At 32.9% G+C, this 16681-nt stretch overlaps 2 protein-coding genes across 2 annotated transcripts; one reads left to right on the top strand and one right to left on the bottom strand.

Moving 5' to 3' along the window:
• Positions 1 to 6601: 6601 nt before the first annotated feature.
• Positions 6602 to 7808, top strand: LOC136777872 (myb/SANT-like DNA-binding domain-containing protein 3). The gene is made up of 4 exons (XM_066734452.1): positions 6602 to 6796; positions 6853 to 7066; positions 7162 to 7281; positions 7441 to 7808. Exons 1-4 carry the CDS (start codon positions 6602 to 6604, stop codon positions 7806 to 7808), a joined length of 897 nt encoding a protein of 298 aa, XP_066590549.1.
• A 323-nt stretch (positions 7809 to 8131) lies between these two features.
• LOC136777856 (putative nuclease HARBI1) lies at positions 8132 to 8987 on the bottom strand. Its single transcript, XM_066734440.1, has 3 exons — positions 8793 to 8987; positions 8492 to 8700; positions 8132 to 8420 (listed from the first exon to the last, which is right to left on the bottom strand). The coding sequence occupies exons 1-3, from the start codon at positions 8985 to 8987 to the stop codon at positions 8132 to 8134; spliced, it is 693 nt and encodes a 230-aa protein (XP_066590537.1).
• Positions 8988 to 16681: the final 7694 nt, after the last annotated feature.

Genomic DNA, 16681 nt, shown 5'->3' with positions numbered 1-16681 from the left:
AATCAACCCGATTGTTCTTGGCGTAAAGCTCGGAACTAGATTCGGGTTAATCTGGTGATATTTTTTAACAGGTTGCCTGACTGCGTTAGTTAATCTGGATCCATGACCCGAGTAACTGAACGTAAACGTCCATAGCAAGTGTCTAGATTACAAACTGTAGTTTCAACTGGAAGTATACCTAAGATGCGTTCGAGAATGAATGACTAAATATGATTGGTCAATTTGGAAGGACGTTGACCAATCATGAAAAGTCACTTGCAAATTAAAAGATTTCGATTACCGTACCTGCAAAACTGATGATTTGTGCCGAAAATCGTATGCCAATTAACTGAGTACACATAAAATCATATTATTAATTACTTAGGATGAAGAGTAATGTCTTTTATGGAAGTTTCAATCGAGAAAAATTTATCTTTGCAAAGACTTTGATAAGCTGAAATTCCATTTTAACAGGATCGGTCTTTGGCGTCTTGGCTAGCTTCGTTGGCTGTATTAGCTGCTATTTTCGTCATTAATATGATGATGCATATAACAGAAACTCAATAAAATAATAATATGATGTATAGTTTTTCAAAGTTTAGGAAGTAACATAAGCTCTCATTTAAAAATTATTCAACCGATCGTGATTAAATTTTCAACAGTGCTTCATAATATTAATAATTTTTGTATGAAATCTAGCTATTTGTTTTTATATATTTATAAATAAAATATTATTTTTATGCAATGAAAATGAGATGAAGAAAAACTTTGTAAGAATAAACATTATTTATTTAAAAGCATATAACTTTTTTACAAATTTAAAGAATTTTCAAATATCGAAGATTCAAATAAAAACTATAGATTAAGTTACAAATTTATATATTCTTTTTAAATTTAAGATAATAATTGAAATATCAGTTCATTACGCAATTTTGAGAAACGGGCGTTACATCAGCATAAAGCATTCTGAATCTTCATCGGAAACACCTTCATTTTCATTATCTGTATTTGATGTATTAAAATTGTACATGCTTTGATTGCAATGATCTATCATATCTGCGGATAGTTCAAATAATTTACAAGTACCACTATTCTTAACACATTCCCACGCAGTCAAATTATTTTTTAATGTAGTTGTCTTCATTTTGTTCCTGTTTTTCGTTTTCGTTAAATTAACTTTACTAAAAACTCGTTCGCACTCAGCGTTTGAATGAGGTAAGCAAAGCAAGTTTAAAACAAATTGAGATAAATTCGTGTACTTTTGTAGGCCCATAATATCATCATAATTTAATAATTTAACCCAAAAAACATCTACTAACTTTTCATTTGTAATGTCGAGTGGTAGCTGTGCGAAAGGTAGTAGACGCCATTCATCATCTACTGATTGCCTGGTGAAACAGGAAGAATCTAAATTACGAGGAAACATTTCAAAAATAGAAGTTAATGTTGGTACCGTTACATGAAATTGGGGATCAATAGATTTGTGAGGAATAAAACATTCCAAATCTCTCAAACGTAAATCATTAAAATCAAAACGTTTTTATAACTCTTTGTTTGCTTCTTTCAAAAAATTTAACGTATTCAGACGAAAATTCTGTATATGTTCCGCTTGTTGTATTATCTCGGGTTTCTGCAATTCGGTATTTACCTTTAAACCTAAATAAATTTCATTTATTGGTAGAAAAAGAAGCTCGTTATCAGGATCTATATCCTTCACATTCGTGCTGAGAACATAGCTATTGTCCATATAACAAATTAGAATATCTTTAAATAATGCTGCTGCTTGATTGTAAAGTAATGGAATAATAACTTTTTCAAACTGAAATAGTCAATTAAATTTTGTAAATTTTGGTAATACCCATTCTAAGAACAAATAATAACATTTCACGAATGGATGAGTTATGGATGAGTTAATTATCTCTGCTGCTGGTAAATGCTGTTCTTCCCACAACTGTGTGAAATACATTTGAAGAGGCACCCATTGCTCTAAAATTCGATCTACAACTGCTTTTAATGAAAGCCATCGCGTTTGAGCACTATATAACATTTTATGCACTTCAGCATCCAACAAAATGTGAAATTCCTTAAATTGGTGTTGCCGCTTACTACTAAGTTTAAAAAAATTATAAATATTGCGCCCTAAATCTTCACATTCACGTGGTAATGTTTTACAAGCATAATTCGCACATAAATGTGCAGTATGACATATGCACTTCAAAATAGTAATATTAGGACAATCATTTCTAAATCTAGACGCTACTGAATTATGTGAACCCATCATACTATTGCATCCGTCTCAACCAAATCCGGTTATATTTTCTAAAGGAATGTTGCAAACAGTGAATGAATTAATAATATTGTTATATAAATTTTCTGCTGTTTCATTGCTATCTTCATCTCTATAAATTTCAATTAAATCCCATAAGGCGCAACGAATACGTTGTATTTTTGCATCGAAAAATCTAACAACAATGCAAATTACTTTAACATTGGAGACGTCTGTACTTTCGTCTGTCATTATACTGAATTTGCGTTTTTGTAAAGTAATACATAATTTATTATTATACGAAGATGCTATTACACCTGTCATCGCGGTTAATTTTGTTCTTCCCAAACGTAACATTTTGCAAATATCTACATCCTGAAAACAATGTTTTAATAGAGGTATTAGATGATCTACTATACGATACGCTATGTTATGTTCTGCAAAGAATCCTGCCAAAATTAATTCAATTCTTGTTACTTTTTTTTGAATTTCTAAAGCAGTTTCCACGGTGTCCAAACTATTTGTGCTACTTGTACGCCTCATCAAATCCAAATGTTTCTTACTTCGAGCGTGTTTTCGTAATGTATGATAGTGCGCCGAAATGGAAGATTCGCACATAGAGCATAATGCTTTCTTGTTGGAAGCGTGAGGCTGACGCCAATCTTTCAAAGCAGGATCCGTTTCCCAAATCTTTCAATACGTTTGACCCCTGCTTTCAGACAGGGCATTTACTGAAAATTCTTGCTCAGCTTCCATTATCAAAATCCTTTAAAGAAATATCAACGAAATTGTTACAAATTTAAAAATTAAAGAATGTTAGTAGAAGCGACGAAAAGAGATTTTATGTAACAAACTTACCCCTATTTTTCTGATATATGCTTCAAATGTATTTCACAGATGTTATTGATAATCCACTAATCGAACACTTATTTAATTCGAACAAAGGTCGGTTTTACGATACTTTGCTTTACCGCTACAGCTTGTTTTAATCTGGGGATTAAACCATAAACCGTATTTCTTTGGATTACAAAGAGATTTTTATTATTGATGATTTGTATATTCGAGATACCGTCTGTGTCACTAAGCGTAATTGGAATGAAGATGGTAGTTGAATGATGTAGTTTAATTTAAAGCTTATATTTTGCTTTATTTATCACTTTTACTATTTTTAAAAATGTTTTCACACAATTACACTAAACTTCACCAAAGAAATCAGTAAATTAAGAAATTAATTTAAAATAATTATCGATTTTCGCTGATACGCTTAGAGCAAAAACTTAAAAAACAAGATCAAAGACGAAACAGGCAAAAAGACATTGCCTAAGGGCTAACGAGGGCTTTTAATGAATTATCCCTTCTTGAGAAGAAAATGAAGGGGTCCATCGTCCACCCTATGGACCAATCAGATCTTCAGTTTAGCGAATGTTGTTACTTTGCTGAGGAAATTTTTGGTACACCGAGTAGGGAAGGCTAAGGATATTTTTTCTGGACGGGAAGTACTTCTTTTACGTCACAGGAAGATTTTTCCCAAAAACAAAGTTGGCGATAGCAGGATGTTTGCATCGTAGGATGGGTTTTCGTAGATAGTCATAAAAAAAAAGAAACTCCCGGGTGGCTTATTTGCACCGCAGATGGATTTCCCCGTATGTAAAAAAAGATGTCTGAAAAGGGTAAATTGTATAGACAGTTCTTGGTTTATTGCTCTATAAGCGATAATTCAGGTAGAGAAGGTATAGGGATGCTCTTTTTGCACCCAGGATAGGAATGTTTACTCCAATGTATATTCTATTTAAAATCTATGTTTTAATATAGTTATATCAATAAGTTAAGTTCAATGTCTACCTGATATTCAAATATCATTGCTTTATTTTTTATTTCGTCTAGCTCATATATGGCGATACTGGAGAGTGAGGCAGCATGTAACATTCCACACTTTTCGTTATTCCTGTATATATAGATACTTTATTTAAAGAAGTATGACTATCATTAAGGTGGAAGAGTAGTTTACAAATTGTTTGTTAACAATTTTTTATTGTAAAAAGATTCTTTAACATGTGGAGAATATATTCCCGAAGTTTCAAGTGAAAAAAAATAATTTAAGAATCTTTACAAATCTATCGAAGCTATACTCTCAAAACGCGTATATGAGATGAAATAAGAAAACGAGTTCGCAGTTTTGTCTTATGCCTTGTTTGGCCTAATAAGCTTTATACATAATTTGCTATTTGAATATTATTCAATACATATATGTACATGTACGGCAAACAGATTAAACTTTGATAATGATGAAATTCATAAAAGTGTTAGTAAACAGAACTTTTAAGTCCAAAAACTTTAAACGCGTTTTTCTCAAAACGTTTAATTTTTCGCGTCGTGAAATGCAAATAAAAAATTATTTGTCTAATTTACTGGAAATTTTGCAAATACATTTTTTAACTTATTGGCCTCAGCAATAAGCAAAGTATACCTCAAACTTCATTAAAAAAACCATTATAAATAAATTTTTTCTCCTTTTGTTTATAAAAAAAAAGACATTTCTGTTCAAAACAACCTCAAATTTTAATTTTTAGATTTTTTTTTGTTAAATTTCACTATATTGTTATGGGTTTACACTGCGATAAGCAAATTCAATCACATTGGTACAACTAAATTTATTCTGTCCTCGTAGAGTTATTTTACAATGTTGAATAGTATAAAATAAATTGATAGGAAACAGGTAGTGACCTCTCCCTTGACCTTTTTATCTAGGTCCTTCTCGAGGTCCTTGAGCTGGGCGCTGAGGGTATTATCTGTTCGTTGAGTTTACTTAGTATAGTTTGGAATCGAGGTATCTTGTTGGTGTCCGCTGCATTTATGCTGTTTTCGGGATCAATTGTATTAAGAGAAAATTTATGGCTTGGAATATAATTCCCTCACTTGCTTATTTTATAGGTTTGTACGGTTTCCAACATAAAATCAGTAGCTGTTAAACAACAATTATTATGTAAATAAATCGTTCCGGAGCCCACTAATTCTATGCTGAACTTAGGTTTGTTTTTACAAATTACTTCTAGAATTTCTTTATGCGGAGTTGTAAATATCTATAACGATGGATTATTCATTGGCATCAGCATTGGGTGAATCAGCAACTTTTAACTTTAATATTAATTAACATGCACTTTACGGCGAATCAATAAATATTTTACTCTTCTTGTAATAAAAATTCTTTAAAAAACAACGTTTTACAGGAGTATCACCCCTTAATAATAATTTACAGGAAAAAGAACTCAGTTGACATTTACATAAATTTATAATCTCCACAACGATCATTTTCACATAAATAAAGACATTTAATTTCAATAAAATTCATATAAACAAGAAAAACAACTATTTATTATACAAGAGTAATAAATTTTCATACTTTTTAAAATTCTTAAAAATTATAAAAAGGATAACTTTTTACAGCATTATTATAAGGGATCATTCATCCTCGGGATAAAATAAAAGAATAAAATTATTTATTTAATAATGACCAACACGATATTTAAAAATTTATTTAATTTTCAATTTACTAGGTAATTATATATACATATACATGCATTATCAGAACAATTTTCACTTCAATATTCTTTACAAAGTTCAATAATAACAAACAATTCTAGATAAACTGTCAAAATACACGAGGAAGATAGAAGTATTACGAAGTATTGTTCGTAAGACTATTACTACACTAATGGGCGGTATTCATAGTCGTTACTTAAGTCACGTCTAAATCCTGACTTCATTGAGAATGACTTATTGCAATAAAGCGTGCTTATTGGCGCTAGTATTCATAGTAATAAATGAAGTCGGTATTCACGAAGACGCATTAATTTAAGTAAGACTTATTTAACGCAGAGCTTACTTGAAGAAGCATTTACTTAAGCAAATACTTAATTGCTGCTTATTGACTTTTTACCATTTCCGTAATATTTCCGTTAGATCGTCCAATAGGAATATTCTGAATTATTCCGATTCTATAAGAAAATACTATTTCTGAACACATTTATCGAAAAATATGTATAGCGTATATTCACTTACCAAAAGTTTCCAATTATCAGATGAATAAATTAGTTGAAATATATTATAAGTATATTAAAAAATTATAAGTAATTTTTGTATTTAGCGTGTGCATTTTTATAAATTTCTTAAAGGTATTGTTCCACAGACTGGACTATTATTTTATTATTAATATATGTATGCTATGTCTACAAGTTTTCTATTGTTTTCTGTCGGATTCAGCATAAATAAGCAGTGACATTAATCATAATAGGTAAATATTATACCTAATTGCAAATGAAACTTGTGTATTAATTAAAATTGTTTTAGCAACAAAATATGTCAGGGAAAGCGATTACATCTAAATATAAGCACTACACTGCCATTGAAAAGAAATATTTTTTACAAATACTTAATGAATATAAACATATTATAGAAAATAAAAAGAACGATGGTGCTACATTAAAAGAAAAAGAAAATGCTTGGAAATTAATATGTGAAAAATATAATGATTCAACATTAGTAAGTGAAGAGGTTAGTTAAAAAACTATTTTATAAATAATAAAGAGATTAGAATTATTTATTTACAGAGAGACGAAACGCAATTAAAAAAATTATGGCGAAATTTAAAGCAAGGGCAACGAGAAGCCCTAACCAAAGAAAGACAGTCCCGTTTTAAAACTGGTGGAGGACCGCCTGATGAAATTATTCATACTGACCCAGATATTTCAAATATTGCACCAAATTTAATGATGACTGCACCGGTGTTGTTTTCCTCAAATATGAGTGAAAAAGAGGTTCAAGGTATGTAACTTTAAATTTAATATTGTAATGTATAGTTTATTGTAATCATTTAATATACACAACATATAAGTTGATCGCTCTGATAATCAATTTAGATAAACGAGATTTGCTAGTAAAAAATGTTACTCTTAGCTGTCCCATATCGTCTTTCGACACTCAAAGTGAAGATCCTGATGATCCGCATCCAATATTGGTGGAGAGACATGTTTCGGAAGGTAAATATTGACGTATTAATAATATACTAATAAAATATTTAAAACAAAAGTATCAATGATCACACAATATAAAATGACCATAATATTGGAATTGTGTAATGTTAAAGTATGAATGTTAGTTGCTTATAGTATGCAGAAACTCGATAATTGATTTTACAGAGTTGTGTGTTCCAACCGAGAATGTTTCAGAAAATGTAATTATAGAAATCGACGAAACGTGTAGACACGTATTAACTGAAAGAAGAATTCAGAACAATTTAAAGAATTCAAGAAAGAGAAAGAGAACGGATGAAGGACTATTAAAAATAGAGAGGATTAACAAGAAATTAGAAGAAGAAATGAAAATAGCTAAATTAAAGATAGAATACGAAGAAGCCTTTGCAGAAATTAAAATAAAACACTTAAAAGAAATAAACCAAATGGAAAAAGAATTTTTGAAAGAAAAGTATAGGTTAGAATTAAGTAACTTAAACAAACAATCAGAAACTCGACATAATGATGAAAACTGCAATTACTTATTAGATTAAGAAAAACGTTTTAAATATTTTGATTTTGACTTGATTTGCATCTTTAAAATAGAATAATTATTTAAGTGTTATTTTTTGGTTACGCGAAAGTTTTATTTTTGGAAAAATTGGATTGTTTTTTTAATAACTTTATGTTTTATTGAATCTGAATAGTATATCTAATAAAGAGTACAGTTATGTTATTGCCATTACATATATTTATTTTTTCATAATGTTTTAGGTTAATGTATTGTTAAACAAACAAAATAAAATTCAATTGTTATAATGTATCTTAATTTCATTTACATTTTGTACATAAATCATTACATTGGTAAGGTTTGTAACTATCTAAATAATCGATCAATAATTGCTCGTCTAATGATAAATCCATCGCCTGGTTGCCAATGAGGTTCTTGATTCTCGTGTACCTCACAGTCAAAAGTTTTTTCATCCTCAATCAACTCATCATTGAAAATGAGGCTCAAATTATGCAATATAGCACAACTAACAATAATAGAAGTGCAAGTTTTCAGTTTTAAGGTCAAACCTTTGCTTAAGCATGGAAATCTCCTCTTCACTATGCCAAAAGCTCTTTCAACTACAATCCTTGTTCTCACGTGAATTGAATTATATCTGTTTTACAAGTATTGATTTCGTTAGATATAGTTAATATATTATTTTTAACTTAATCCAGTAATATTAACCTAATTTCCTCGTCAGTAGTAGGATTATTCACAGGTGTAAGTAAAAATGGTAGCGCTGGATATCCACTATCAACTACTAGCATGCCTTTTAGTTCTCCTGTTCGATATTTCATAAATATCCGTGAATTTTGGAAGATTCTGCTGTCATGCTCGCTACCTGGCCATTCCGGTACTAGGTCATCAAATTCAGTCTTTGGTCCAACAACAGCCTGAAAACATGAATATAATGCTTCTCAATTTGTTGAAAAATTTAACTAATTTATAATATTTTTAGGCTAAACAAATATTCTTCGACACTGACCTGTACATTCAAAGAAAAGTATCCTTTTCTGTTTCTAAAGATTTCACTTACGCTTTGTAATTTTGTACTGCTTAAACGAATGTGGGTACAGTCTATTGCTCCATTGATGTCTGGAAGACCGATAGCACCTGTGCCATATCCTAATTCTTTAAACATTTGCCTAGTTTCTTGTATTTTATCATCAGACACTGGCATTTTTATGTATTCATGAATGTGGCTAGCTAATAATGCTGATACCCTATTAATAATTCGACTTATTGTAGGCTGTGATACGTGCACCACATCACCTACTATGAGCTAAAAAATGAACAAACATTCCAGTATAATTTTTAAAGCAATTACATTACAAATAATGTATCTAATAAAAACTTCCTAAATTGTAGCCACCAAATATGGTAAATTAATCTGACAGAAAGTCCACTTTTAAGTCATGTTTGCTATAAATTTTCTTACCTGAAAGCTAGCAGTTGCGTAGTACCTAAGGGTGAGTTTCACCAGTAAGGTCTAACTTAAGAGTGATATAATTCACGTCACAGGAACTATACCACTTTAAGTCGGCAGGCAAAAATTCTATCTTAAAATGATATAGTTCCTGTGACGTGAATTATATCACTCTAAGTTAGACCTTACTGGTGAAATTCACCCTAAGAGTTATCAGTAATTGAAGTAATGGAAATATTGGTAGTCCTCGGTTGTTTTCTTTATTCAACCCATCTGCCACTAAAGGCAAAATTCCGTGTATAATTGATTCCTTGGTAAATCGAAATCTTTTTTTAAATTCGATGTCATTCCAACGATTAAAAGGGTCTTCAAAGTTTCGTATGTATGTTTTTGTACAGCGAACTACTCCATTTTCTTCATCATCATCCGACGAAGATGATAAATATGATAGATCCAAAAATCCAGCCATGTTTTTAATGATTCAATAATTATTCCATATAAAATAAATTACAATAGTTACATATACTCTACGTTTTTCTATCAGCGGCATATTTGCATAATATAAAAAATGAATGCTATATAATCAAATAAGATTATATTCATTGTCTGACCGTTAGAATTTCGTTTCAATATTTAACCTCAATTAAACTCATATCGTAGTAATTAATATAAATTTGACCAGTTTCTACAGGAATTCGATTATCTTATATTAATCTTACTAATAAGGTTTAAGCAGCTTGAGTCTGTTTTCCTGTTAATAAGTCAACCTCAGAGACGACTAGACGAAGTTAGGCTTATTTACATAAATAAATGTCCAATAAGGTAAGTTTAAAGGACTATGAATACAGCCTAAACAAGTCTTGCTTAAAAGTCAGGATTATTGCAAATAAGGCATGACTATGAAATGTAATAAGTCATTTTTAAATTAGACGCACTTCCAGAAGCAACAGTCTTGAGACTTTTCTCAAGTATTGACTCATTTCATGACTATGAATAGAAACGGTGACTTAAGTCAATACTTAAGCCGGGCTTAAAAATAAGTAACGACTATGAATACCGGCCTATAGAAAACTAATATACTAACAGAAATTGTAGTGTCGTACAATGACCGGCAGAAATGGCGTCCCTTGATGCGTTTAGGAACCGCATTTTAGGATCCTTCACTGTATACTCTATTCTGCTAGGCGGAGATAGGGGAATGGAACGCGATAACTATAGTAGTTAGTTTATCTCGCTCTAAATGCGTGAGTGCGAGAGAGAGAGAGAGAGAGCTTTATACGGCATAGCAGGGCAAGCCAGGCGTCCCGAGGCTTATTTCTATCTGTGCCATTGCCTATGGCTATCTCTCTCGCTCGGTAAGAATCATTCGTCCGTCCTTGTTTAGGTCAGTTCTACGCCAATGGATACTCTCTAAAGAAGATTATCTCAGGCGACACCATTGAAGACTGCGATTACAGCAAGGATTTTAAAATACTGTGCACCTGTCACTGTCAAACGTCAGTATGAAAGATTATTGTCGCTTACAGCGTTTGGTGCAATTAACATTATAAGTCTGGATTATTATGTGATATTCTGTAATGCACATATATATATACATATGTTAATTTACTTTTAATTTTTTAAACCAATAAGTTATTGGCATTATAGAAGAAACTCATTTAAATATAAGAATATACTGGTTTCCACTTATGTAACTTTTCTTGTAAATATAACATAATTTTAATTAATAAAATTCACTCGTTTATTAATCAGACTAAGAAGAGTTATTTCTTTTAAAGTTTAACATGTATAGAATAATATCCTAAACGCGCACACTTAACTAATTATTATTAGAGAAATATTATTATAATCGTTACACATTGATAATAATATATCTCAATATCCTTCAGTTTAAAATATCATTTACATTGAAGAAATCTTGATCAATGGTCATGAAGAGTTCGTGGCGCAGTGGCTAGGTCGCTTGCCTCGAAGATTAGTTAGAGCGCTTTTGTCGGTGGTTCTAATCCCGCGGGAGATATTTTTTTTTTCGTTTTAAAAGCATTACTATCTTTTTTTTTGTTAATTATTTGGAAGCATTGCTACTGCCTCCAAACATATTTTTGCAAACCTTAAAATATACATTGTTATATTTATGCTTTTTTTGTAATCTAATCCATATGAGCAGGAGCTCGCTTCTTCGGCATTTGTTTTGATCGGAAGTGCATGTAAACAAACCACTGAATAGCTTGTTTCTTTTTGATAAACTGTTTCATTGCAGTCTAGGTGGTTAGAGCTCGCGCATCGCTATTAGTTTTCGCGTATAATGGCACCGAATATCGAAGTTTGGTTGAGGGGGCGAATTGTAGGCCTTTGGGAGGCTGGAAAATCTAATTTAGAAATTGCAGCGTTTACAGGTGTTTCGGTGAAAACCGTTCGCCGGTGGATTACCGCTTTTCAGCGCGGCGGTGGTAACGCATTGCGTGATCACCGTGCAAATAATCATAGACCTGCTGGTTCACAACCGGTAGAGGACCAACTCCTAGTGGACTACATTTCGCGAGACCCCTTCGGAAACGTAGTTGACGGAATTGTTGAGACGGGATTTCCTTTATCCGAACGATCGGGTAGGCGGCGACTTAACGCGGCCGGCATTAATTGCTATCGTCCAGCCCGCAAGATTACTCTTAATCCTCAGCACCGAGAACAAAGAGTCGCGTTTGCATTAGAAAATTTAGCGACCTGTCGTGAAACGTGGGAAACGGTGATCTGGACCGATGAAAAGGTTTTTGTATCATCCGTTGACCGACGTTTTCTTCACGTCTGGAGGCCCAGCGATTCTCGGATGAACCCCGAATACGTCGTTCAGAGTGATCGCTCTGGACGAATCACGTGTGGCGTTTGGGGGTGGGTGTCAGGAGGCACGATAGGTGAATTGGTTGAGGTTCCTCCTAAGATGTCTTCTGCAGACTACATTACGATCCTTGAAGAGGTGCTTCTTCCAAGTGTTCGTGCAGTGTATTCTGCCGAAGATATGCCAATAATCCGTGTAGTGCAGGATAATTCTGCAGTTCACACTTCACACGCAACTCGTGATTGGTTAGGGGATCAACCGGAAATCCAACTGGTCCAGTGGCCGGCCAAGAGTCCGGATTTGAATATTATAGAAAACGTTTGGGCGAGAATGACCAAAAAATGGGTCGCGCCAAGGGAGAGGACGAAAGCAGCAGTGCTTGAGAATGCAAGAGCTGTGTGGGAAGGCCTAAGGCATGAACCACAGTTTCTTGAAAACTTAATTGAATCGATTCCAAATCGACTCAATCAAGTTATTGACCGGCGCGGATATTGGACTGACTACTAGACGAACTGACGTTACGTAGCACATACAATTTTGACAAAAATTAGGAAGCTCTAGCCGTGTCTGACTAACTGCCCTTTTCAGGGCAAAATTAACTTTTCAAAATATGTTTGGAAGCAGTAGCAATGCTTCCAAATAATTAACAAAAAAAAAGATAGTAATGCTTTTAAAACGAAAAAAAAAATATCTCCCGCGGGAATAGAACCACCGACAAAAGCGCTCTAACTAATCTTCGAGGCAAGCGACCTAGCCACTGCGCCACGAACTCTTCATGACCATTGATCAAGATTTCTTCAATGTAAATGATATTTTAAACTGAAGGATATTGAGATATATTATTATCAATGTGTAACGATTATAAAAATATTTCTCTAATAATAATTAGTTAAGTGTGCGCGTTTAGGATATTATTCTATACATGTTAAAATTTAAAAGAAATAACTCTTCTTAGTCTGATTAATAAACGAGTGAATTTTATTAATTAAAATTATGTTATATTTACAAGAAAAGTTACATAAGTGGAAACCAGTATATTCTTATATTTAAATGAGTTTCTTCTATAATGCCAATAACTTATTGGTTTAAAAAATTAAAAGTAAATTAACATATGTATTGTTATGGGTTCACACCGTGACAAACTAATTCAAGTACTTTTGGTACAACTAAATTTATTCAGTCCTTGTAGAGTTATTTTACAATGTTGAGTTATAAAAATAAATTATAGTTATACAGGTTTTTAGAGGTTTTAAATAAAAAGATTATCTAATTGAAGTTAGATTGAGATTAGAGTAACTTGGGAGCTAATGCTCGGTTAAAGTCAGATGACTTGTTCTAGTTACTGCTGGGCCTGGACTGATCGGTCAGGAACCGAGCAGTCAAGTCGTTGCCTCAAAATGCATCGATTCTCATGACCATATATGGTATGGTTTTAGGGAATCGATCGTGCGTCAGTGGTTACTAAGTCAACCGTGCGTCAATAAGACGATTGTTCTAATAGCTGACTAAGATTTTTAGCCACGCGCGCTCTGAGGCCCTGGCAACAGAGAAGTACTGTTGCCTAAGAAAGAGGTTCAGGTTGCATACGAATGACGCCACACGGCTCTTGATTAGAATGCAACCGGAACCTTTTTTGAATTAAACTAACTTTTATGAATTAAATGTTTTAGTTCTAGTTATTGGCTAGTTAATAGAGAAAAGTAGTATAAGTAGTTATATGTATATAACACCCCTCCCCCCCTGGGGGAAGAGTACCATAGGGGACTCTTAATTGTTTACAGCACGGACATGTGGTCGGAGTTTTGAGAGTTAACATCCTCTTGCAACTCCATCGCTTCTTTTTTTATTACTCTGGTCCTTGGCTTGGGTGTGGGCCTACGTTGACAATAGTGCCACAATGCGTAGAGTCCTATTCCAAGTAGTAGTAAAACCAAGGCTGAGTATGAGGATACTGTGTGGTGAAACAGGTAGTGGCCCGTCCCTTGACCTTTTTTTTCTAGGTCCTTCTCTAGGTCCTTTAATTGAACGCTGAGGGTGTTGAGTTCGTTCACTTTGTTTAACACATTGTGAAGTCGAGGTATCTTGTTGGTGTCCGCTGTATTCATGCTGTTTTTGGGATCAATTGTATTTAGAGAAAAATTAAAGTTTGGAATGTAATTCCTTCGCTTGCTTATTCTATAGGTTTGTACGGTTTCCAATATAAAATCAGTAGCTGTTAGCAAACAATTATTATGTAGGTAAATTGTCCCGGAGCCCATTAATTCTACGCTAAATTTCGGTTTATTTTTACAAATTATCTCTATAATTTCTTTATGCGGAGTCGTAAATATCCATGATGATGGATTGTTCATTGGTATCAGCATTGGCTGAACCAGGTGTACTGCTTTATGTTCACATGTATCTGTTTCTATCGCTTTAAGATATAAGGCAATTTCACATGGGTTTACGCTTTTTATCTTTATCATCGGTTTTTCTAACGGGCAAAAATATTGGTCGTTAATTATGTTACAATTTCCTAATTCTTTTGGGTCATATTCTGTGTACCTTTCTGTTGTACTATCTATTGCTAGGTAGTCTCTTTTCAGATTTATTATTGTAAAGAGTGTTTTTGAAATGTTTGTTGGAATCGGAATAGGGTATAAGTTTATAAGCTCGTATTCTTTTGGTGTAACTAATGGTATACTTAATATTACTATTAGTTTATTGGTTTTAGACCAAATTGTGGGTTTCATTAACCTTGCAATTAAGTGTATATTTAGATTGTCTAATGTTATTGGGAATTTCGAACCCGGTGGAATGTGTTGTACCGCATCTTTTAAATATTGTAAGATTTTTGAATGTGGGATAACTTTTGGGTTTATTATTCCGTTTGTTGCTTGTATCGCAAAATTTAGGAGATGATCGGTATCTATCATTAGCTGTTCCATGGCAAAGTCTATATTATATAACGTTTCTTTTTCCGCTTGCTGCGTAAGCAGACTATTCGCTGTGCGTGATAGTATTTCTTCGTTCGCGTACAGATTTCTTACGCTGCTATTAAATATTTCTAAATTCCTAACAATAATTTGTATTTGACTTTTTAATGCTTTTTTATTAGTATCTACTTCATTATCTAAATCTTCTAAATGTTTATTTATTTTTTCTTCATCTTCGCTATCCATTGTTCCGAATAACGATTTTCCTAATGAACCAATCGCATTAACTAAACCTCGCCTTGATCTATCTGTATGTTCTGTTATTTCAGTAAGTTCTTGTAAGTTTCGTTTTGTCGTGTTTAATTTGTAGTCTATGTCGTTTATCGTGTTCATGCAAGTTTGCTTGTTGTTGTCGTTATTACAAAATCGTTGTTCTTTCATTATTTTTTCTAGTGTCTTGTGTCTCGTATAATATTCGGTGACGTCCGTTGTAATTACTAGTTTCCATTTTTCTTTATAGTAGTTTATAGTTCCAATACGTTCGTAAAAGAGTCCTGGTTGTCCAACTATGGGGTCTATTTTGACTTGTTGTTTCGTCCGTCCAATGTGGATAATTGTTAATAACAATAGGAACCTAGAAAGAATGTTATTTATTAGAAAGTGAAAGATTTCTTTCTTTTCTTGTCTTCCTTTTTTTTTTTTTTCAGTGCTGTTCGACCCATGGCTTGAACGTTATGCGATCGCCAGGTCAGCGCTTTTTTTTTGTGTTCCTAAGTGGGGATTTTCCTATATAATGTGCGTTTTTCGGACGTGAAGTCATTTTCGTTCCTTCTTTCGAAGTGCATAGTTGCTCTACGTTTTTTTAAAAGAAAATATGGTTAGTGCTCGGAAGCAACAGTTGGCTAAGTACCGGCCTCATGATCGGGGATTATGCAACGAGCATGGCGTTCCCCTGTTTGGATTTTTTGGTGGTTGTAAGTATTTAAAGAATTACTTTTGTTATATATTTGGTTGTAACTTTTCCGTTTTTAATATCGTTGTCTGTTTCGTTTAGTTTTATGGAAAAATCTCCGAGCCGTCACTGCGCGGAAACAATATCGCCGGCAGGAGCGGTACTTCGCGGAGGCTCGCGCGGACTTCGCGGAGCAAGACAACGACTTCCATGAAGTCTTTGACTACTACGGGATCCGGTGGTTGCAGTACACCGGCGTGGTACCCCAACGTGGCTGAGGGTACACTAATCGTCAAGTGGAGTATCCGGAGGAATGGTATCCACATGCCCCCTCGGATGACTATGTCCTGTGGTTCCACGGGCTGATTAATTAAGAGGAGTAAAAAAAAAAATTTTTTGTATAACTTTATGTTTTAATTCTTTTCTTTTTATAATAAATTGAAAATTTTACTCAATTTTGTGATTCTTCCTTATATTTTCCTTTCCCAAACCAATTTTTTGAATAAATTATTGATTTTACCTAATTTTTTTTTTTCTTATTTTATTTGTATTTTCCTTCCTTTTAGTATGTATTTAATATAAGATAGCTCAGGTTTAATTTTAATTACGATTGGTTGCTAGTTTGCAGTAGAGTAGATTTGTTAGTTATTTTTTTTTTTTTTTATAGTGTTAATTATTAAAACTACGCGATTAATTATTATACTTATTTGACTATTCACATAATATAGGGTTTTAATCTGTTTACGTG

Source organism: Prorops nasuta, unplaced genomic scaffold, assembly GCF_024137725.1.
Source record: "Prorops nasuta isolate Cenicafe-Biocafe unplaced genomic scaffold, Cenicafe_Pnas_1.2 PNAS00012, whole genome shotgun sequence".
Classification (NCBI taxonomy): Eukaryota; Metazoa; Arthropoda; class Insecta; order Hymenoptera; family Bethylidae; genus Prorops; species Prorops nasuta.
The sequence above is the reverse complement of the archived record's forward strand: the minus strand, read 5'-3'. Positions and strand labels throughout refer to the sequence as shown.

Excerpts from the sequence above, each read along its gene's own strand:
- LOC136777856 (XM_066734440.1), bottom strand. The coding sequence starts at position 8,987 with ATGCCAGTGTCTGATGATAAAATACAAGAAACTAGGCAAATGTTTAAA. Across the intron at positions 8,701-8,792 it reads ACTTTTCTTTGAATGTACAG|GCTGTTGTTGGACCAAAGAC; the intron begins GTCAGTGTCGAA and ends TCATGTTTTCAG. Across the intron at positions 8,421-8,491 it reads ACTACTGACGAGGAAATTAG|ATATAATTCAATTCACGTGA; the intron begins GTTAATATTACT and ends CTTGTAAAACAG.
- LOC136777872 (XM_066734452.1), top strand. The coding sequence starts at position 6,602 with ATGTCAGGGAAAGCGATTACATCTAAATATAAGCACTACACTGCCATT. Across the intron at positions 6,797-6,852 it reads CAACATTAGTAAGTGAAGAG|AGAGACGAAACGCAATTAAA; the intron begins GTTAGTTAAAAA and ends ATTTATTTACAG. Across the intron at positions 7,067-7,161 it reads GAGTGAAAAAGAGGTTCAAG|ATAAACGAGATTTGCTAGTA; the intron begins GTATGTAACTTT and ends TAATCAATTTAG.